Source organism: Podarcis filfolensis (assembly GCF_964270895.1).
Source record: "Podarcis filfolensis genome assembly, chromosome: 10".
NCBI classification, from domain to species: domain Eukaryota; kingdom Metazoa; phylum Chordata; class Lepidosauria; order Squamata; family Lacertidae; genus Podarcis; species Podarcis filfolensis.
Window position 1 is genome coordinate 49,806,340 of NC_139612.1, and position 23,260 is coordinate 49,829,599.

Sequence of the window (23,260 nt, forward strand, 5' to 3'; positions counted from 1 at the left end):
TGCCTTGCAGAAAACATGTATTAGAAAAGTCTTCCAGTTCAAGGTGTTGAACAGGCAAACCAACTTACTGATTAGAAAATAGATACTGAATAGAAAATAGATACTGAATAGAAAAACCATCTAATTTTAGGATTCCACGCTCCACTTTGGTCCTTTTCTGTCGCATCTTGAAATGTAGTTATTACATGTCAATTTGTGGCATTGCCCTCTGTTTTGCTCCATTGCTTATGCCCTAACATAGAAGAATTCCCTTCCCCTTATCATACCGCTGGTGAAACAGTTCTGAGGGGGTAATATAAAATATATATTTGATGGGTTATTCTTGAACAATTAAGTTACACTTTGTCCACTGCTGGTGTGAGGAGGAAATTGGAAGCTCCTGCTTTCATTTTTAACTAACAGTTAAACAGTTTAGCATTGTATACAGTTTGTTAGTTATGTCCACAATTTATATACTGCTGAACTATGATTGCCTCTAAGTGGTTTACAAGGACACAGCACAAAAATATGCAAATCAACATACACAAAATAGCATAACAAATACTGTGTTCAAAATATCATAGTGGATCCTAATACCACGAAATGAAATCCCTATTTGTCCTAGCCTAGCCTGATAGAAAAGTAAGGAACAATTCCACTTGAAAATAAACTCTATTATAATTCAATGATCTTTTACAATCTGGTTTGACTACATGGACTTACAAAGTTGTCTTCTACTAAGTCAGATCACTTTGCCATCCAGCCCAACAGGCAGCAGCTCTCTGAGGTCTCAGGCAGAGACCTTTTTCAGCTTCAGTCTTTTGCACTCTAGATCAGGGATGGAGAACTCTTCATGTGGTCCTCCATATGCTGTTGCACTCCAGCTCCCAACAGTAAGGTAAAGGTAAAGGGACCCCTGACCATTAGGTCCAGTCGTGGCCGACTCTGGGGTTGCGGCACTCATCTCGCTTTATTGGCCAAGGGAGCCGGCATACAGCTTCCAGGTCATGTGGCCAGCATGACAAAGCCACTTCTGGCGAACCAGAGCAGTGCACGGAAACGCCATTTACCTTCCCCACCGGAGCAGTATCTATTTATCTACTTCCACTTTGACATGCTTTCGAATTGCTAGGTTGGCAGGAGCACAGACCGAGCAACGGGAGCTCACCCCGTCACGGGGATTCGAACCGCCGACCTTCTGATCGGCAAGTCCTAGGCTCTGTGGTTTAACCCACAGTGCCAGTACCAACCAGCAATTCCAGTGGTCAGGGATGATGGGACCATTAGTCCAAAGACAAGTGGAGAACCTCAGGTTCCCATCCAATGATGCAAATGCTGGAGGCTGAGTCACCACTTCACTGAGTCATTGCATAGTCATTATTATTGCTTATCGCTTCATCATTTAGCTCATGATCTGCAGTCTGGTCAATATGTAGCTCTTTGTTGAAGGATTGTTACAAGCATGCCTTGGGATTGCAGGGGGCGTGTTGTTGTTTTGAAAAATCATAAATATGATTTGCCACATGTTCTTTCTCTGTCTTTAGAATGTGGGTGAGAAGTAGGTGCTGGAAAGCAGCTATTTATGTGTGAAACCTGAACCAATCTGTTCAGGCATTGTATAGAAATAAATACGTAGCCTGCACAAATCTTTCTACTTCAAACACCCCAGCACATAATATAAATATATTAGAAGTACTGAGTCACACTTGAGTCAGCTTACGGAAGCACTACGTTTAATGCAAGTGCGATCGACCGAAACTGTCCTTAATTGAGCAAACTGGAAAGAAACGTCCACTAAATGAGTTTATATAGATCCTCAGCATGAAGCCTCAAATTCAGATATAATATCCTGAGTCTTAACATAGATCCTTTCCCATTATGAAGCTCGTATACTGTTGACATTCCAGTGCTGCCTAGTAATGGAACCAGGCAGCTCTTCGGCCCAAGGAATAACAAAGTTCACATACTGCTCACTTCCCATTTCTGGGTGAGGCTTATCTTCCTTAGCTTACACCTCTCATTTTGGCACTGGACATAGAATCATAGAACTGTAGAGTTGGAAAGGACCCTGAGGATCATCTAGCCCAACCCCCTGCAATGCAGGAATGTGCAGCTGGATCGAACCTGCAACCTTGGCATAATCAGCACTATGCTGTAACCAACCAAGCTACCCTGTGAGTTGACATATCTGCATTGCAAAATTAGTTAGTCATTTACCACTTGCAACTGTCATGGCCTTGCCCTAAGAACCCTGAGAATTATAGTTGGGTGAGGTGCTAAGGATTCTCTTAGAGATTCCTGTCCCACTCTAGAGCTGAGAGAACTTTTGGCTCAACTTGGGGGAAGACAAAACTAAGCCTCTACCCTGTTTTGTTGATTGGAGGGTGGGACTGGGGTGGAGTTTGTGGGTGGCTCGTTAATAGCAACAGAGTAACTCATTCTTTCTGAACTTTAGGGGGCGTTTCCTGATAGCTGCAGGAAATCACTTTTTTGTATGGTAGCCATGATTTCCCACATTAACATACAATGTCCTCTGACATCTGAGGGCTCTGACAGGATCCTAGAGTCCTCCTTCCCAAAGCCTAGCTAGTGCTTGCCCAACATTGGGAAGGAGGATGGAGGTCTCCAGGACCCTGTCCGAGCCTCACCCCTTCGTCCCAAAGCCCAGCGCCTCCCTTATCCAGCTTTGGGAAGGCACCATGAGGGCTGGGATGGGTGTCAAATCTTGGCCTTGCATAGGGTGACATATTACCAAGGTCTGCTCCTGATCTGGGACACTGTGGCCAAAGCAAAATTTCAGGTGGGCTCTTGTCACAGGATCTCTGTTGTTACTATTATGAGGAACAGCAGGAAAAGGAAGGAAGGAAGGAAGGAAGGAAGGAAGGAAGGAAGGAAGGAAGAAAGGAAGGAGTTAGAAGTCAATGTCCCACTGCTGCCAGTGGTGCTCACTGACAGATTCACCCACCCCAAGTTTGTTTAGCTCATCTAGATTATCACAATTTGTAGAACTTTAGGAGAGGGATAGTAGGGACTATATGGGAGAGTGGTCTATTAAGAACTTGGTCATGGCAGCAGCTGAAATGGTTACCAGGAGAGGGACACGACCAACCTGCTCACCATTGGAAACAAAGCTCAAGCTTCCACTGGTGCCAGTGCCGCACACTATGTGCATTTTAAAGCTGTTCTCCACAGCTGTGTGGCTTATAGATGAGACACGTGCTTAGAGTAGCAATCTGAAGATCCAGCATTACTGCAGTCTTTCTGGAGCAGGGCAGAAATCAGAGCTGTTGAATAATGCTGTGACCATAATCATCATCCATATGTTTCATGTACCAAGCATATTAAGAGCATCCTAGTCATATACCTGTAGCCATTTGACTGCCACCCTAGTGGTACTTTGTCTCCCATTTCTTCTTAACCATTGGTTGCATCTTCCTTTTTACAAAGGACAAGAAAGGGGCAGGGCAGGGTCTTTTTATGCTACTAATGCAACAAAGGACTTAACCTTTTCAAAGTATTCCCACAATTCCAAAAACAACATCAAACACAAGATGCTATTTCCAAAATACGCTGCCTTCAGATGCCTTGGATTAATGCTAAACTGGAGGAGAGGGGTGCAGAAATAGTACTGCTAGGTAGAAGTACCAGCTCTTGTGATATGTGTGCTACAGTTGTTTTGGCCATGCACGCAGACAGATCTTGCAGTGCCCTGATTTGTCATTTGGACCAACATCAGTCATCACACCATGATCAATGTACAGTTGCAGTGTAGCTTCTGGGTGTCAGCTGGATCACCTGGAAAACTGATTCCCTGGAAATGTCCTGCGAAACCTATCAGTACTTGTAGGAATCCAGTTCTGTCTCCTGTTTGCACAATAAAGCTGAGGGAAGCCTACAGTAATAGCAGAGAAAGTCAAGATAATGATCTACAGATTAGGCCAATATGAAAGCATTTTAACTAGTTTAGCCCCACTGCATTTAATGAGATGCAAATGGCTTCAGTGCACCTTCTTCCTGCTTCAGTACTTTGTGGGTCTTGCCAAGTTCTGTGCCAAATCTACAGAAGAAGGCACAAGTTAAAGCAGTGGGTGGAATCATTAAGAGTGTCACGAACGCTGAATAATTCTGGCAGCTGGAGGAGGCTGGTTGTAAAAGAACTTTCTATTTAGAAGCAGTTGCCTGGGTCAATTAGAATTGATGGAAGGTAGGGGGAGAAGAAATAGAGAAAAAGTACCCAAAACTTATAATGGGAAGCTGATAAAATTCAATAACCTTTGCACACTGACAAGGAAATTTGATGCAGACTCTTCAAACAACTTTCAGAAAAGTTTCCCAAGAGTTACCTCATTTTATGGAACATCCACACAGAGAGGCCTGAGGGGAAATCTTTGATTGGTAACTATTATGAAATCCCCCAAACTTAAAGTTTATTCAGACAATTTACTTCCCAACCCCACAGCAGATGTGACAGCAAATCCTAGGATGTGGCTCCCTTTCATTTGCAATAATCAGAATCTTGAACTTGGAGCTCTTGAGTTTGCTAATATTTCCCTTGGAGGCTCACAGCAGTATCATAAACATCATTACAGTTAATCCTGTTAAGGGGAGCCAAATTTGACATAAGTGGAGAATGAGACTTTATTAAGGAAATGTTTTTTTTAAAAAAAAATTGATGCTGCACTGTTTCTTCTGACAACAGGAGTCAGACCCATGCAGATGTTCTGTCAGCCACCTGTGTGAGCAGAATATGTGTCTATAATGTAATATATGTGGTGTACTGGTTAAAGTGTTGAACTAAGATTGGGGTGACCTGGTTTCAAATCTCCACTCGGCCATGAAGCTCAGTAGGTGATCTTGGGCCTGTCACACTCCTTTTCTCTCAACCTGACCTACCTCCAGGGCTGCCCACTCATGAGGCAGAGTGAAGTAGCTGCTTTGGGTGGTGGAAACCCAAGAGGCAGTTCCCCTGAGGACATCTAGCCACTGCTGGCAGCAGGGAGAGCTCACTGAAATCTTGCAAGATATCACAACACACACAAGATCTCATGAGAATTCAGCAAGATCTTGCAACATTTCAGTGAGATCTCACCAGAAGCTGCCACTGCTGCCGCCACCACTTCATGGGTGACGCCGCACAACCCAGGTAAGGGAGGTGGCGCTGTAACACATTCCCATTTTGCCTCACGTCCCCCCTACCTCACAGGGTTGCTGTGAGCATACAATGGGGAGAGAAAGAACCATATGTGCCATCCTGAAGGAATTGTAGAATATAAACATAATGAATAAAATAAAATATCCCAATCTGCAGGAGACATTTGAATGGCCATTCAAGAAGAAATAACTGAGTTGTTGTGCATGTGTTTTATAACAACAAGCATTTTTATTTATACCCCACCCATCTTCCAACATAATAAAAACACAGCAAAACGTCCAACATTTAAAGCTTATTGGTACAGAGCTGCCTTCAGATGTCTTCGGAAAGTTGTGTAGTTGTCTGTCTGTTTGACTTCTTGTCTCCAGTACCCTGAAGAAGACCTTGAGATGTTCAAAACCATACAAGAAAGTGATAGGCAACCCATGCTGTCTGCCCCCACAATCAACCTCCCTGAGTGAAGGTTTCATTTCCAGCTGTTGCAATGAATATCCCACTAGCAGGCCTGTCTTCTTTGAAGAATCTGAAGAGAAACAGGACAAAAGTCTTCAAGCAGGAATGAAGAATCTGTGACCTTCCAGACATTGTTGGACTACAGCTTCCATCATTCCTGACCATTGGCCATGGTGGCTGGGGCTGATGGAAGAGTCCAGCAACATCTGGAGAGTCACAGATTTAAAGATATCCAGACTATGGGGTTTGAGCTCAGACTCAAAGCAGTGGAGAATCATCTCATAATGTATGACCTCAGGCATGAAATAACAGCTCAATGAGCTCCAGTTTTATTAATGTACAAAATAAAGTTTGATTGGTAATCTCCACCCCCTCTCTGACTGGGAGAGAAAACTGTACAAAGTAAATCTTTCAGAAATAACTCAGGAATTATTAGAGTGTAGAAATGTTGAACATTAATGCTTGTTTGTTTCTAATGTGACTTCCATAGACCTCAGCAACTAAGAAATTGTGTACTTTTAAAAAATCCCAATGGCAAAATTAATAGTCTTCCTAACATTTCCTCTTTGAGCAGTGATTTTGCTAGTGCATATGAGCTGTGTGGTAGAGCAGAAGCTGTGCATCTCTTCACAGGGGAAATATGGAAACCACTTTTTGGCCATAACAGGGAAGCCTAGAGAATTGGAAGTACATGCCTCCAGTGATGCCTTTTTTCCACCACTTATCCGCAAAAGCTCCAAATGCAAATGAGAACTTGCAATTTAGTCAATGGGTGACTATAACACATGCAATGTACTCACTGGGAGCTAATACCTCTCAACTGTATTTGTTCAGGTAAGTCTTTAAAAAGCTAATTAAAAATTTTGCTAATTGGTTTTGGTTTTTTCTTTTCATTTTTCTCCTCCAGGAAATCTGTTGTCCAACTGGACTTAGCCAATACAAAAAAGGCTCTCATTGTACCTGCTTTTGAGACCCTCCGCTATCGCCTCTCTTTTCCCAAGTCAAAAGCAGAGCTGTTGTCTATGTTGGACATGGGGACCCTCTTCACATTCAGGTACTGCATGCATCTTTTTAAAAACAACACCCACCCACTCACCCACAGTCAGGGAGTACTAAGGCTTTGTTAAAAACATAGAAAAGTTTGTGAAAACTCACTCCCACGCTTTATTGCAGGGGTGGGGAGCCTGTGACCCTCCCTAGTTGGACTACAAGGCCTATCCTTTATTATCATTGGCTATGCTGGCTGGAGGCTATAGCTTCCCCACCCTTTTTATTGCTTCATCTCAACCACCAAAACTCATCCCTTTTCCTGCAATATAAGAGGTTCTCCAGACGAGGGAGTCAATAACAATTGCACAATGACCCCTGGGAATGCCTTTGTATTTTTCTTGTTCAAATTTGGTACAAACTTGGTAAGACTGTGAAGATCACTCAGCCTGAGTGATTTCAGTGGAATATATACAGAATGAGATGTACACAAGCATGAAAGGTCCAAGCCATATGGAGCTGCATAAATTGTACTGAATATGGAGCTTTAGCATTTGCCAGCACTGTTCTTTGCCAGTTAAAAAAGGTAAAGGGACCCCTGACCATTAGGTCCAGTCGTGGCTGACTCTGGAATTGCAGCGCTCATCTCGCTTTATTGGCTGAGGGAGCCGGCATACAGCTTCCAGGTCATGTGGCCAGCATGACTAAGCCGCTTCTGGCGAACCAGAGCAGCGCACGGAAACGCTGTTTACCTTCCCGCTGGAGCAGTACCTATTTATCTACTTGCACTTTGACGTGCTTTCGAACTGCTAGGTTGGCAGGAGCAGGGACCCAGCATCGGGAGCTAACCCCTTTGCGGGGATTCAAACCGCCAACCTTCTGATCAGCAAGTCCTAGGCTCCCACAGTGCCACCCGCGTCCCACAAAAGAACATAGTATGTGCCAAAAATACTCTTGCCTCTTCTGTTTCCTAAATTGTGTAATAATTTAACAGATTTTTTTTTTGTAATTAGGAAAATAACTGAATCTTTCCTAGCTAAAAAGAAATCTACTGGGAAATAAAACCTCTAAGTGTTGACCTCACTTTTATGATCCCTCATCAATCAAATTTTCCGCTTGCATAGCATTTATTTTCCCATTAGGGGCTTGCCTCTTTTTTCTAATTAACTACAGAGAACAAAGGTGGGCTGGGCTTCTGTGCTATTACCATCATTGCACAGTTAGTTCTCCCACTTTTATTGTCCTGTCTAATTCTTCCAAGTTCTATTCACCCACACCCACCCTGCCCGAAAAGCAGCTGACAATTTCCACCTCTATTTTCAGGTTGGCTTAATAAGTCATTAGTAGCCATTGAGGCCAAGTTGATGAGGGAGGGCTTCCGTGACAATGATTGCTGATCATGCCTGCAGCATCCCAAACCCTCTCACCAAGTGCTAGATTGCAATCTTTCCCTCAGTGAAATTGCTTTTGTCACCTCTTTCCCAAATTCATGACCTTTCCTGCCTTTGGGCAGCAGAGAAATATAAAGTACTTCTCCCTTGTAAATTCCTCCCCACCCTTTCAGTCCACTTCTCAGCAAATTCTGTGGTTGCCTGGCTATTCTAAGAATTCCATAACTGGAGATTAATGTATGACTCCATTCTGCCTTTTGTACCAAGCCATTCATATTAAAAGTGACCAGCTCCCTTGCAGCAGGAGGAGTCAAGCTATTAAGCTTTGGCCTGCTAAAGGGGACATCCAGGTGGTTAGGCTCTTCAGCACAATGAAAGTCCAACCAAGTGTGTTTCTGCTGCTCCTCCTAGGTCCACATACTAAGTTGCTACCAAACTATATGCATCACCTTCATGCTGGGGTGGTACATTCTCCCTTTTCCATGGTTACAAGAACATCAGTGCTATTTATGCTGTTGAAGGAGCTGTAACTGTGCTATCTGGGGCTAAGACACCTGGAGAGGCACTGTAGAGTGTTTTCTTATTATTCAACACACTCCCTCATCCCAGGGAGCTTATGTACTAAGCAGAGTTTTTTGTTCTGATTCTCATGTATAGCAACAATGGCCTGTCCATGGACTCAGCTATACAACTGCTAATAAAGCCTTTTAAGTGTGTTGTAAAGTGCATTATACAAATGTGACACTAGATGGCAATTGTGAGCTATGGCAAATTCAATATATATATTTTTAAAACTTTTTTAAAAAAAGCATTTTCACGTTTTTTTATATGTGTGTAGATTCCACCCATGTCTGTTAGGCTTACATAAGCAGGAGTATGTCAAAAGGCCCTGGTTGAAGCCCCCTTTCTTTGCATAGCTCCAACCACTGGATTATTTAGTTCACAGCAGTTTATTAGGGACATCATACTCTGTTTCCACACTGAATACAATCTGGCAATTTCCTTGTTGGGGCACTGGTGAGGTGTGACTTGTCAGCCCCTCAAGCTTCTCCCTACTTTGGCTCAGCTGGAATTCAAGCCTGGAATTCTCTGCCCCTTCCCTTCCTCCTCAGTTATAAGGTACTTTGAAGGCCCACTGTCAACAGCTGTCTCTCCCCAGCTGTTCCTTATCTGCTTTATAAAGTCAACACTGCACAGGGGAGAATTGGATGTCTTGTCTAGCTGCAGGCTTGCATCCTAGCCTTCTCCACCAGTAAGCCCTATTGACTAGGGCCATGATCCTGCATCCTTTAAAGGAGGAAAAGCAGAGCGCCGTGGGTCAGTCCCTGCTGGTCCTCCACAATGTCCAAAGCTTCATATAGATGAACATTGTAGTCCCATAAAACAAGAAAGTGATTTTTCCTGTCACGCACACTCTTTTTTTCCAATATTTCACACCCAGAAAAAAGCATCTCCATGAACCATCTCCATGAAAAGCCAAGGACAATGATTTTTAGCACACAGATTCTGGATATCTTCTGGGAAATGTCTAGATGGTTTGGGATCTATACAACTAGGAGTTTGCTTTGTTGTAATTTGTTGTTGCTGTTTCTTCAATTCCTAGCAAAACATGGCTATAGCAGAACATGCTGCTACAAAGATGCAACTCATCTGTGCTTACTCACTACCTAGTTCTGTGGAACATGCAAAATAGCCCAAGGATTCCTAGGTTAAGCCAAATCTCCATGTCAAGCCCAACATTTTTAGAGAGTTCGTGGGTGAACTGAGATGTCTGACAGGAACATGTCAAGTTGACTTGACTGCACTGGTTCTTATGATCAACATTTGAGCGCACTGTAATACATGCTGCCTGTGATGTAATTATTTCTTGGTTTAATCAATAATCATGTGGCGAGGGCCCATGTCAGTGATTTCAGGAAAGGCACAAGTGCAAGAGAAAATTATTGATCGTTGTCTTAATAGGGTGAGCTCAAGCTGTGCTTGAATAGGCCTTGCTGTGACGTGAATAAGATTAAGAAAATATAAAAGGATGCCTTCCTGTAAATTGAATTGATTGTCTTAGATGGAATTGTGTAGATGGCACATAGCAACAAAATGAGAACTGTGATGGCACTGAAAGTATTTATCAAGGCTTTGTTTAATGTGTTTATCGATCTGAATTTCTGTCATGATATCAAAGAAGTGCCACTTCAGAATTCTGCCTTGGAAACAAGATGCAGAATGAAAAACAAGCCTTTATCATTACTAGGAACAATATGTTAGCTCATTTTCAGTTGCTTTATCTCAAAGTCAACATCTCATAGCTATCTTCCAGGACTGGAATTACTTTAAAATACAGAAGTGAAGTGTCATAGTTCAAGAATGCTCCCCTAGTCAGTCATGGTTTGCCTTTTGCTCATTAGAACCGTGTGCTTGATGCTATAGCCCTAATGTCCATGTTTCCAGCTATTCCATGAGCAGTCATTGTAAGGTAGTTTCCAGCATTTGCCCCATTTCAGTGAATTGTCTGACCAATGATTTTACATCTGTTCAAGGTATCATGTCTGGACAAAAGGGCATGCACCAACCAATTTTGCCAAGTGGCGAACAGCCACCACACCATATCGAGTTGAATGGGAAGCAGATTTTGAGCCATATGTCGTGGTAAGGCAGGACTGTCCAGAGTATGACCGAAGATTTGTCGGATTTGGCTGGAACAAAGTTGCCCACATCATGGAATTGGATGCACAGGTGAGGAGGAAATCTTTGCTCCAATATGGCATGTATGTGCAGGCAGTTTAAAAGAGGCCTGCTCCTCTCCAGGTTGTAGTACAAACTGTTCATCAGGGGTGGGGAACCTGTGGCCCTCCAGATGTTGTTGAATTCCAACTCTCATTGGCTCCAGCCAGCATTGCTAATGCTCATGGATGTTGGGAGTTGCAGTCCAGGAATATTCGTGGGGCCACAAGTTTCCCATTGCTGTTACTGAAGGAACATTCTTGCTTAGAATTCACTGGAAATAAAAGATGTGAGCTTTACATAAGCTGTCACAGCTAAAAGGTAGCTAATCATCATTGTTGACAGGAGACACATTACAATCTCTCCTTATCGCTTGTTCCTGTTGGATGCTAGTCCTAATGCAACTGTGCTCAGAGATGTTGTGTGAAGATACACCACCTCAGTTGCTTTAAGACTACCTATCAGATCGCTTCTGAACTTTTGGTTTACTGCAAGTCTGAATTTGTTCTTCTTGTTCTATTCTGCCATTAGGATGTGTGAGGAGCTCTTCTGTTAGGGGGAGACATTCAGACTCCATAATAAGGTAGCCTGAAGTCAATGCCGTCCAGCAACAAATACATCATGTCCATCTGCTGACCATGTAGCATAACTCTTTGCCATTAAGATTAATGCTGCACTAAATTTTCATTTTAATTCTCTTTACAGTGTAAAAGTTGTTATTTGGGGAGAGGAATTAACCTCCCGCCAAAATAAAAAAAGAAAGAGGCACCCTCCACACAAACAAAAATTGTTGTTGTTTTTTTGTGCCAAGCAGTGCATAGTGCAGACAGTCACTCCCCGCCTCCCACTTGCCCCAAAAAGGGGCTGGGGGGGTTAAACCATACATGTTCCAAGTCACCTCATTTAAATTTGCACCTAGCATTTTAAAGCTGGAGGTCAGATCTACAAGCAACATCCATGTTTCTCTCATGGCAAAGCAGTTTGCCAAGACAGGTCAGGGGATACTGATAGTTTTCTGGATTGCTTCTCTTGTTACTGCTATTTGCTTTTTACTGCTTAAGCTCCCGAAGCCAGTGAAGAGGGAGAATGGGAAATCCCACACGGGGATTTCTTAAGTTGCAATGTAAAGAATGGTGGGTTCCAAAAAGCCAACCTGGTTCTCCACCAAACACTGCAAAGTGACAAATGTTTACTTTTGCTAATGCTGCCCTTGGTTATCAGGTCCTGAAATCAGTCTGGCCCCTATAAACCCCAGGCCTGGTTTTATGATTTATTTTACTTCCCTTCCCACTTGCTATTCCTCAGCAGTTTCAGATCTCTGCCAGCCTGGGTGATTGTTATCAGAGAAGGTCAATTTTGATCTTGCCTGTAAATATGTCATCTTGTTCCATAATCTGTCAATCTATAAGGCCCTGTGCTTTGCTAACTGACCTATTATTAAATACAGGAGAACTTCCTTTACCTAAGCATCCTTCTTGTCAAAATTCACCCTCCTAATGTTGACATGTAACAGCCTTGTTCAAGGAGTCTTTGTCTTGGATAGCAATTTGGTCATTTAGTCAGTGAGGGCACATCTTCTGTTTAATCACAGCATATTTGAAAGTTTGTTTCTGGAGTCACATGGCAACCTTGGAGCTCCCACTCTACATTCTATGCCCATACCTGGGAAAAGTAGCAGGAACACAGAAAGATGTATTCTACTAAGTCAGGCCCCACTAGTCAATCTAGTTTAGTACTGTCTATACGAGTTGACTGTGGCTCTCTAGGCTTCTGATATTAACAATGTGGGAATTTTGCATGTACCTTTTTTGCTCTACCACTGAACTATAGTTCAGGAAGCTTTTTGGAGAAAACTACTGCTCTAGGACAACAGAGAAATTGAAAACCTTCCACATGGGGTTAACCATCTCCTTTTTGCAGCTACCTGGATTTGCCAAACTCTGTCTACTCACTTTTTATAGACAACTCTGACAGTGTTGTTCTCGTCCTACTTACTGTGTTCCTGGTTTTCTCTGTTGTATTGCTTTCCTCCAGACCTACTTTATGCAATTTCCCCACAACTGCATATTCAGCCTGTTCGGTGTAAGCTAGCATCACATTACTGGTTGTTGTTTTTTCAAGACTACTGTGCCTTTAATTAGAAACTTCCTCTTTGTGGCTTCTGTCTATAATTGTTTCCAGTTCAGTGTGGTGTGTTATTGTTGATGAAATCCCTTTTCATTGTCCTTTAATTAGTGAGTTCTAGTTCCTGCTGAGGCAGTGAATTACTGATCTGCCCTCACTGTCACCTTTCTTGTTATTATTATGAAAGGAGGTTATTTTGCTTTTTTTAAAAGGAAAGAAAAATGAGATAAAACCTATACTTAAAGTCCCCCATTTGAGTTCAACAACCAATTAAAGGTCTGGTTACGAACAATTCATCCCTAATGCCATGTCTCTTGAACAGAAAGGAATTAGATTAGGAATAAGGAACCTGTGGTCTTCCAGATGTTGCTGGACTCTTAACTCCATTAGTCCCTGCCAGTATTGCCAATGGTCAGAGATATTGGGAGCTGTAGTCCAACAATATCTGGAGAACCACAAGCTCCCCATCCATGAATTAAAGGCAGAAGTTGCAAGAACAAAGCTTCTAACTGAAGTTGTGAGGAACTTTTGCTGATTGGCATATGCATTACAAAAAGGCCTTGGCCATGGAAATGGACAACGCCAGGTAATATAACACTGTATTAAATGCTTTGAAGATGCACTTATAATTTTTCTTCCGGTGGATTGCAGGAAAGCAACACTTCAGCAGCTCTAAAAGGCTCTTGTGTAGAAGTATCCATAGTCTAAATCGGCCAGGAACAGGCAGATTCTTTTGCCTTTGAATAGGCTCCAAAATTGTCAATGGGTTGAAGCTTGAGATTCCTAAGATATAAGTTGTGGGGTTTTTTTATCATGGAATAGCTTTCTTCTTGCCATAAGATATATAAGCAATGGAGAGAAATAACTGCTCCTAGAAAGGATGGGGTTGATGAGGTGTAACAGCGACACTGCTGAATAAAGAGGATGGATGAAAGGGCAGCCGAGGAGGATGTTGATGACAGTTAAAGCCCATAGCCCTCATGCAGGAGGAGACATTAATCTTCATAAAGGCTGCAAAATTCTCCAGCGGAGCTGGGAATAAGTAGATCTGACTGTAAACTAACATATATGTGTATAATAAATTCATCATTAAAAGAAAACGAACATTGATTAAGCATATGGATTCACCTTTGCCATGTGCAATGTATCCAGACCAAATACTACAAAGACATTACTGCTCATTTTTAACACCAGAACTAATAGTACAGGGTGGGGAAGCTGTGGCCCTCCAGAAATTGCTGGACTACAACTCCCATCATCCCTGGCCATTGGCCATACTGGCTGGGATTGATGGTAGCTGAAGTCCAACTACAGCTGGAAGGATACAGGCTCCCTCTCTTCAGTCTACCGTAATGTATCAATAATGTTTGGATGCACATTTTAAGGAAGGATTTACACGTTATTTTGTGGTGTTCAACATTAATTCTGGGGTTGCAGGAGCAGAACAAGTGTGATGGGCAAAGGGGTTGTGCCTTTTTCTGAATTTCTGTGATAAGTGAGGATGAACCCCGCTCCTAAGAATTCTATAATGTTATGCTAGTACTGTTTCACTAGGAGGCTGGTGCATTTGATGTAGACACAGATTTCAGACCCTATCAGATGCCAGCCCTTCCACCCAGACCCTGCAATAAATGCAGAGCAATTAATTTGGAGGTTCAGTTGTCTGTGGAGAGGAGGCTTTTGTGAGCAGCTCAGGTGGCCCTGGGTTGCAAAGCTGTAATTCTTTGAAATAGCAGCCCTGAGTGACTTGAGCAGCATTTCAGCTGTCATTTTTAGTGATGGCAAAATCCTGAGATTTAATGCCCATGTCTTTGGATGTGGCTCAGAAATGTGCTGCCTCCTACTTCAGTACCAAAAACAGAGAAGAAATGGGCAGAACTTAACAGTTTTATTCTGGCATTCTCTAAGATTCCAAAATGGGAATTCCCACATATGCTTTCATTTGCAGTTTTATGCGGTCATAATGCTAGCTTTTAGAAAACCATAGTTTGCAAATCAGGTACCAGGCTTGTGAAAGTGCATTTCCTCCTTCCTCTCTTTCAACCCTTCTTTTGTCAGGCTTCACCTTAGTTTTACATCAGCATACATAGTGTAACTACACATCCTCATCTGCATGTGTAAACAGGTGTGCACTTGTATCCAATCCACATGGTTTTTGAAGTTATTAACTGAGAGTCATGGTGTGGGTTGGGGCAAATTATACTCATCCAATAGGGGTTTAGCAACCAGACAACAGACAAGAGCTACACGGGGGAAATATGCAAGTATATTATAAAAATATAAATTAATTCCAAAAACAACATCTAGTGTTGGACCAGCAGTTATTTAGTTAAATCTGAGGGGTAGATATTATTATTATTATTATTATTATTATTATTATTAAGCATAATAAAAACATAATAAAAAGCATACTGACAGAACAGCCTAATACGAGTTGCAGGATTTCGTGCAGCTGTGGTATGAACTTGTTTTTATTGCAGAATATGCACAGCCCAGCATATCATAACTAGTTTATAGAGTCTTGATTAAGATGGGAATCCTGATCAGTCAATCCGCGTGCTTAAATTGGAAGCAGATATAATGCTAAACCAGGAGTAGTCAACCTTATCCCTACCACCCACTAATGCATCTTTACTGATGGTAAAACTTCCTTACCGCCCACCAGTGCTCGATGGAAGGAGGATTCGGCTTGTGCCATGAAACCCCCTACTGCCCACCTGGAATCCTGAAACACCCACTAGTGGGCGGTAGGGACCAGGCTGACAACCCCTGTGCTAAACTAAAGTAAAACCAGCATTGCATCTGTATCAGCTCCACTCTATAATTATAGCATAACAATGTCATAAAACAGCCTGCTGAATCGGGAGGTTTCTGTTTTCACAGTGGCCGACCTGATCCCTATAGGAAGCGCACAAGCAGGAACTGAGTGCAACTGCACACTCTCCCCTCCTGGTATCCATACTCCCTCCAACAGTGGAGGAAGAGTCTAGCCATCATTGTTGTTAGCCATGGATAGCCTTCTCCTCTATGAATCTAAGTTTCTTTTAAAGCCATCCAAGTTGGTGACCACCACTGTGTCTTTTGGGAGCAGATTCCATAATTTAATCATATGCTGTGTGAAGAAGTGCTTCGTTTTGTCTGTCCTGAATCTTCCAACGTTCAGCTTCAGGGCAGCTGCGCTACTGAAGACCCTGGTGTGTGTGTGTGTGTGTTTATGTGTCAGGATAGGAAGCGAGGAACGAAGAGGGTTATTTCAGAGACCTTGGCTATGATGCTCACTCTTAATCCATGCGACGGTCACCTCCAGGCTTGATTATTGTAACTCGCTCTACGCGGGGCTGCCCTTGAAGCTGACCCAGAAACTCCAGTGGATGCAGAATGCCGCGGTAAGGATCCTTACGGGGCCCTTGCTGCAGGATCACATTCATCCAGTGCTTTACCAACTGCACTGGCTCCCAGTGGAGTACAGCGTCAGGTTTAAGGTGCTGGTTTTGACCTTTAAAGCCCTATGCGGCCTAGGACCCACATACCTACAGGACCGCCTCTCCTGGTATGCCCCGCGGAGGACCTTAAGATCCACAAATGACAACATTTTGGAGGTCGCAAGGTGGTTAGATTGGGCTCAACTAGGGCCAGGGCCTTTTCAGTGCTGGCCCTAACTTGGTGGAATGCTCTGTCACAAGAGACTAGGGCACTGCGGGACTTGACATCTTTCCACAGGGCCTGCAAGACAGAGCTGTTCCACCTGGCCTTTGGTTTGGACTCAGTCTGACCCTTACGTTTCCCTCCACTTATGGTTTTGATCTATGGGCTACTTTTTAAATGAGGCTGCATTTTAAATTGCATTTTAACCTGTATTTTAAATTGGGTCGTCCCCCCCCCCCAATTATGTTTTTACTGTAATTTTACTGGTGTTAGCTGCCCTGAGCCTGGCTCTGGCCAGGGAGGGTGGGGTATAAATAAACATTATTATTATTATTATTATTATTATTATTATTATTATGTCTGTGTTCTCAGGAGTATGAATTCACGGTGCTGCCCAACGCGTACATGATCCACATGCCGCATGCTCCCAGCTTTGACATCACCAAATTCCGCTCAAACAAGCAATACCGTATCTGTCTCAAGACCCTCAAGGAAGAGTTCCAGCAGGATATGTCACGTCGCTATGGCTTTGCAGCGCTGAAATATCTCACGGCAGAGAACAACAGCTAGCACCACTTGGACTGCTGTGGAAAACAGAGACTGAAAGGAGGAGCCATTGAATGTGTGCGGCCCAGTCTTTTAGCCTGGAACTGAGAGACACCTTTGTTTTGGGGATTTGTTTTTTTAAAAAAAGAAAAACGCATCAAGCAGTTCTAACCATAGAGATTTGGAACAAGACCTCTCCAGACTGTGCTCATGAGCTGCCACCTACCCGCCTCTCTAAGGCCTTTAGTGGGTAAATGTGCAGAGAACAGCAGTGCCTGCATCTATGGGCAGCTCCCAGGGTGGCAGGAACAGTGGAGGGAGTAGGCATTTGTTCTTAAAATCGCACAGCAAAAAAACAAAAAACAAAACGATCTTTGAAATATAGGCTTTCATGTTGCTATTTAATAATTCCACATTTTTAAAAAATATGTAAAGGAAGATCTTCAGGTCACTGTCCGGTGAATTAAAACAAAACGGGGGGGGAAGTCCCTTCTAGAAACTGAATTTGCATCTGTAAAACAGCTGTTGTCTACCCACAGAAGAATGCTATAGAGCAGGATGAACCAAATTCTGCCTGTCAGATGAAGGGGAGCTATATCTAACATAACAGGATTTGTGGTTTATTATATATTGAATATACGCAGTATTACTGTGTAAGCATTTCTGTGGCATCACACAGACATTTTTCTCTAATGCTGCAACGATGGACTCTCCTCCAGCTCCTCACTGCTGCCACCTACTCTGGCCATGTACCTTCCTTTCAATCCAAATTGCACCCTTTTGCACTCCATGTTCATCTCCAGCTCTGGCCATTCATGCCAGAAGGTCTGTGCTTTTACCGCACTGTTTAAGCTCTGCTTCCACTTGAGAGCTTTTTCATGCACCTTTCATGAAACAAGTGGCCAAAGTGGATTTCTGACTACCATTGGTGGGGTGGGGTTATTTTTCAAAAAAGAAGAAGTTTAAGTATTAGTGTTGGCACACATACAGGTCATTTTATTATTATTATTAGGGAAAATCACAGACCATTGGCTCTTCCACAGCACACCTGCTTGCAAAAAAGACTCTGTACCTTTGGCTGTAAGTGGACGTTGTCACGGAACAAGCAAGTTTAGCTTCAGTAGCCATGGGGCGCTACAGACTCTTGAGAGATTGCTTCAGTAAAGGAGTTTATTAGGAGCTAAAAGGAAATAGCTCCCCATTTGAGGTAGGGAGAAGCAGGAAATACTGACGGCTTTTGTTTGGATGGAAACTGATTCAATTCACAGCCACTATTATATGTAGGAATACTTGGTGAGGGTAGGCAAGGAGTGCGAACAAGCAACACATCGAAACACACACAAAACCAGACACTGGACATTTTGTTATTATTATTATTATTTTCGTTATTTCTTTGGAATTAATGTTGTGTTTACATGGATGGAGGAGATGAGGATTAATGCACTACCCTTTACTTGGGGCTACTTGTATTTGGTTGCAATGTTATTGAGAGAGCAGAATTTGAATAAATGAGAAACATGTCTTTCTTCCTTCCCCTGACAATGCAAAAGGTCTTGCTACCACTTACCCACCCTATACAAGTCACTGTGTCTTGGTAGCTTGCTTTATGGGCTAGTCGTTTGGCTGCTGCCAGGTATGCACTCCTGGCTTCTTCATTGCCCTATGTGAGTTCTCCCATCTGTTGTTTTAAGTTACTTGAGTGTGTGGTGGTTTTCTATGTCCCGTGCTTCAGAGGCTAATGAGTGACAGCTACATCATAAAAAAAAACCAAGCAAAATTGCAGCTCCTGGTCAAGAAACTGGAAGAGTTCCCTGTTTGCAAGAGACAAATACAGCTGTGTCCTGTTCCTGTATTCTTCTGATGTAACATGTATATTTGGGACTTCTCCCCGCCAGCAAAATCTATGAGACACAAGAGCTATCTGGAGATCAAAGATTAAATTGCTAGCCCAGATGCATCCATCTCCACTAATGGGTGATATGTCAATTGGCTCCTAAGAGATGACTTGACTCATTCTGGGAGTAAGAGAGGTGGCTTTGGGTTAACAAACTGCATGAAAAAGTGATGAGAAGCTCTAGAGGAGCTGCTGGATGAAACCACATATGGTGCACTGGTCAGCTTCCAACATAAGCACTGCCTTACTCCATAAATAACCAAGATCGGAAGAGGCAGCCACATGCGTGTACCCTTTTGCCAACTCCAGGGATAGTTTACCAAATGTACTGTGCATGGTGGATGTATCACAAGTCATTGGGAGACATTTAACCCCTGAATACTCACTCCTTTGTACATGTCAGGGGAAAATGACGAAAACAAAGAGGGCTAACTGCAGCTGAACTGAAACACAAGTTGTCCATCACTATTCATCTTCCCCTGTGACATGCAGCTGCAAGAGAGAGTTAACTATGTTGTAGGTTGCACAAATGGGCCTTGCATAAACCAAGTGTGCCTTAGAGCATTTTCCAGAATCCTCTGCAATGCACAGTAATGCTGCAAAAGAAAGCTGGTGTTCCCTGGAGGAAGTTCGGCTGCCATTAGGATCATCACATTAGAGGGAGACTTGCATGCCATCTGGACCAACTCACTGCTCAATAGAGGGAATTTGGAGCTACAGCATCCCTAACAGATGGCTATCCAGCCTCTGGTTGAAGACCTCCAGTAAGTAAAAGAACATACACACAGGAAATCGGCTCCACTGTCAAACTTACAATTTGAAGGTTTTCCCAATGTTCAACCAAAATCTACCCTCCTATAACTTAAGCACTCTGTTTCCCACCCAAAATATACAAGCAAGTGGCTTTAGGGAAATAGCAGTACAAGCTCAACAGTTGACATAAGGCCTAGGAGTCATAATTCAGCAGTTCAGGAGCAGGGCAAGAAATTCAGAACTGGACAGAAGTGATGAGAGATGGCAGAACAAGTTTCTGCACCTTTCCTGCCAAGCATTTAAAGATGAGGCATGGGATGCTCACTCACAAGGCTCTTGCCTTATGGGAATATTGAGTTTGCAAGTGTGTACTCCATTGCCGGGGGGGGGGGTCCTGCGAAGGCAGCATCCATATCTAGGCAACAAAACTGCACCCTTCTGTTCAGACACCACCATTTCCTGTTCAGACTCCCCTATCAGCTAATCAAAGCCCTCCCCAGCCTCGTCTATGGCTCCTCAATCGCAGGCAGGTCAGATAGGAGAGACAGCAGCCCTGCTTCCCCTTCTAATGTAGCTGAAGTCAGGGCAAAAAGGAAAGATCACCTCACCCAGGTTCCCACAATTCCACTTCCTCCCCTCTGTTTCTTCCTACGGTCTGATCCTACCAATCCAAGCCTGATCCTGACCATGCTTTGAGGTTCTTAACACCGAGGCCATTAGATCTATGTTTCCCTGTCAGGGGAGACAGCATGGTCATGAAAGTGGTTTTCCCAAGGTGAAGCTCATCCATTGCTCTCCAGGTGTACTGACAGCTATAAGATTCCCAAATACAGAAAACATAACTGCAACTTGAGGCACAAGAGAACAGGTATCTCTGCCCAACTGTGTTACAGCCCCTCAGGTATCTGAAGAATGTTATAGTGCCCCAGCAACAGTCTCTTCCAGGCTTAACATAGTTCCTTCAACCTATAATCATATAACTTGTTTTGTTTTCCATATCCCCTGGCCATTTTCATTGCTGTCATCTGAACCCATTCCAATTCGTCTGTATCTGCATGCTGTTTTCCAGATGAAGCCTCAATAGTACAGAATAAAGTGGAACTATTATTTCTTGTGACTTGGAAACAATAGTTCTAATAAAACAGCAAAAAAATAGCATTAGCAATTGTTTTGCAGTCATGTCACACTGCTGACGCATGTTCAGCTTCTGATCAGCTGCAATCCTGAGATTCTTTTCATGTGTACTACTGCCATTATTTATTTTCTCATTAAGAAATCCCTGGTAAATGTCTAAGGAATGTTTAGAATGTACCTAGAAATATAAAATATAAAATTCACATTTAGGTATTATGGATCCCTATTGTTCTATTGGGTAATGTACTAGAAAGTTAAGAGAAGGGATTACAGGGAATCATACAGTTCTGGGCTGATTCTACATTTCTAATCTAATTTGCCAGCCGGTGAGAGTCTCTGTGTGAGAGATCCATCACACTCCGGTTTAAATTATTTTAAACTATACAAAACTCTGTTTGCTTTTGCTCAAGGAAGTCTTAGTCTGTACAACTTCAGAAACAAAAACAATTCAATTACTACAGATTAAGACACAAAAGAGGCCAGTATCTCTGCATCTCAGGTGGAATGGATCTAGATATTAATTTGCAGTCGGATGAATGAGATGCATTTGTTCAGAGAATCATTAGCATCTTGAGCAAGTAGCTGCCTGAAGATGTGGTTGAGACACTGGTTTTGGCTACCATACATCTCGATATGACTCTCAGTGACTATGCTAGAGTGGCCTTATTCAGATGTAATGCTAAATTAAGGTTAAACATTAAGATAAATGAGCCTTGGGCTTGTGAGATCCCTTCTACTCTAGCACAGCCACAAGACAATTGAAACTGTTGCTTCTACTTTTAATTAACCACAATTTATTGTCATGTCTAAATCCAGACAAACTGTGGTGTGTCTTAACAATGATTTAGAGAAATAAGCCAACTTCAAACTATAATTGGCTTCTTTCTCTAAACTACCCTTTCCCAACCTGGTGCCCTTCAGATGTTTTGAACTACATCTCCCATAATCTCTGACACTCTGCCATACTGTCTTGGGGACTGCAAAGCAGAATTAAGGTGAGCCACAGTTCTGGGGTCAGACATAATGCAGATGCTCCACCCGCTGCGCAATCTGAAGTCTTGCTTGTTTTACATAGGGAAACTCAGCAGAGGGCTTCTAGTCGCATTCACTTGAAGGTGAGTTGGATTCTCTGTGTGCTTGGAGATCCTGTTAAAGCAAAGCCCCCCAGCTGCATTCAAGCAAACATGAGACAGAGCCTCCTGCAGATCTTCACCGTGCAACATCAAGAAGGTTGGGCATGGAGGCAGAGCTTGCATACACACCCCTTTCCCTGTGCACACTTTCAATAATTGTGCAATCAGGTGAATATCTGAATACGCCTATTAACCATGATGAACTGAAAGCAGAAGTGAATACTTCCAATCTTGCAGCCATGTTGGAGAAGGAGAGGGTAGGAGCATAGTTCAGTGTTGCATCCAAACCTGATCACTCAACTGCTGGCTACTTTTAGATGTGCCACTTTATAACTGGGTGTATTAACATGCATACGGCTACAACCAAAGCAAGCATCTCCTACCTGGTTCCCCCAGAGCCATCGAGATACAGGTAAGTTGTAAACAAGAAGGAGAGGGAAGTAATTACGTTGCTGGTAGCTTTTGCACCTGCCACACATGACATAGCTTAGAATGTTTGGTTCTAAACATTAGCCTAAAATGGGTGAGGAATCTCAGTCTCAGGGGCCAAATGTGCCCCCCAGTCCTCTCTATCTGGCCCTTGGGACTCTCCCCATGGCATCTCCTTGTCCCTAGCAACAACCCTCCCTGGCCCTGCTTCACATCCTGCTTGAATGTGTCTTTGAATTCTGATTATGCCTCTTGCTGGCATGGATGACGGGTGTGTGAATGTACAAACCAGCCTATCTTACAAAGGGGCAAGTTCCATTCATTGTTCTCCCCATTTTTCCCTCTCACCCCACGCAGCATTGGCATATGGCCCCAGGAAAGTTTCCCAGAAGGGAATTCGGCCCTTGGGCAGAAAAGTTTCCCACCCTTGGCCTAAATCAAGTTAGTACATAGCTTCTCTAACACTATTTAATGTGGCTCCTCCCCCACACCCGGCCAGTATACAAAGTAAGTCAAAACTAAGGTTCACTCTTACATAGCTTTCTAATGGAAGTGTTGAATCATACGGCCTAATGAGAAGTTTTTATAAGATCATAGATCTTTGTGCATTAATATCAAGAAGGAAAGGTCACCATCACAAGTCAACTTCAGATAACATTTCTTGCTAATTGTGCATTCCACAAAACTCTGCAGTCAGCAATGTCAAACTGCAACGGACTCAAAGAAATGTACCCTGAAATATCCAGGGCCATAGTTTTAGCTCCTGTGAGTCTCATATCAGCTATTTGATCAAGTGATTGCATACAACAGGATAACAATCAGAATCTGGCTGAAATCAGGCCCTGAATAATAACCAGAGCCATGTGTCATTAGGATAAGAAGCTTAAATTGGTTAATCAGAGGGATTATGAGTATTGTACCG

At 43.0% G+C, this 23,260-nt stretch overlaps 1 protein-coding gene across 1 annotated transcript in view; it reads left to right on the plus strand.

The window, feature by feature from the left end:
• The window catches only part of LARGE1 (LARGE xylosyl- and glucuronyltransferase 1), a 320,530-nt gene extending 302,013 nt beyond the window's left edge, over window positions 1-18,517 (plus strand). The window contains exons 13-15 of the mRNA XM_083574012.1: window positions 6,492-6,638; window positions 10,497-10,692; window positions 16,822-18,517. Coding sequence (XP_083430138.1) covers window positions 6,492-6,638; window positions 10,497-10,692; window positions 16,822-17,019 — 541 coding nt within the window. The 3' untranslated portion in view covers window positions 17,020-18,517. The remainder of the gene's footprint in view (window positions 1-6,491; window positions 6,639-10,496; window positions 10,693-16,821) is intronic.
• The last annotated feature ends 4,743 nt before the right edge of the window (window positions 18,518-23,260 follow it).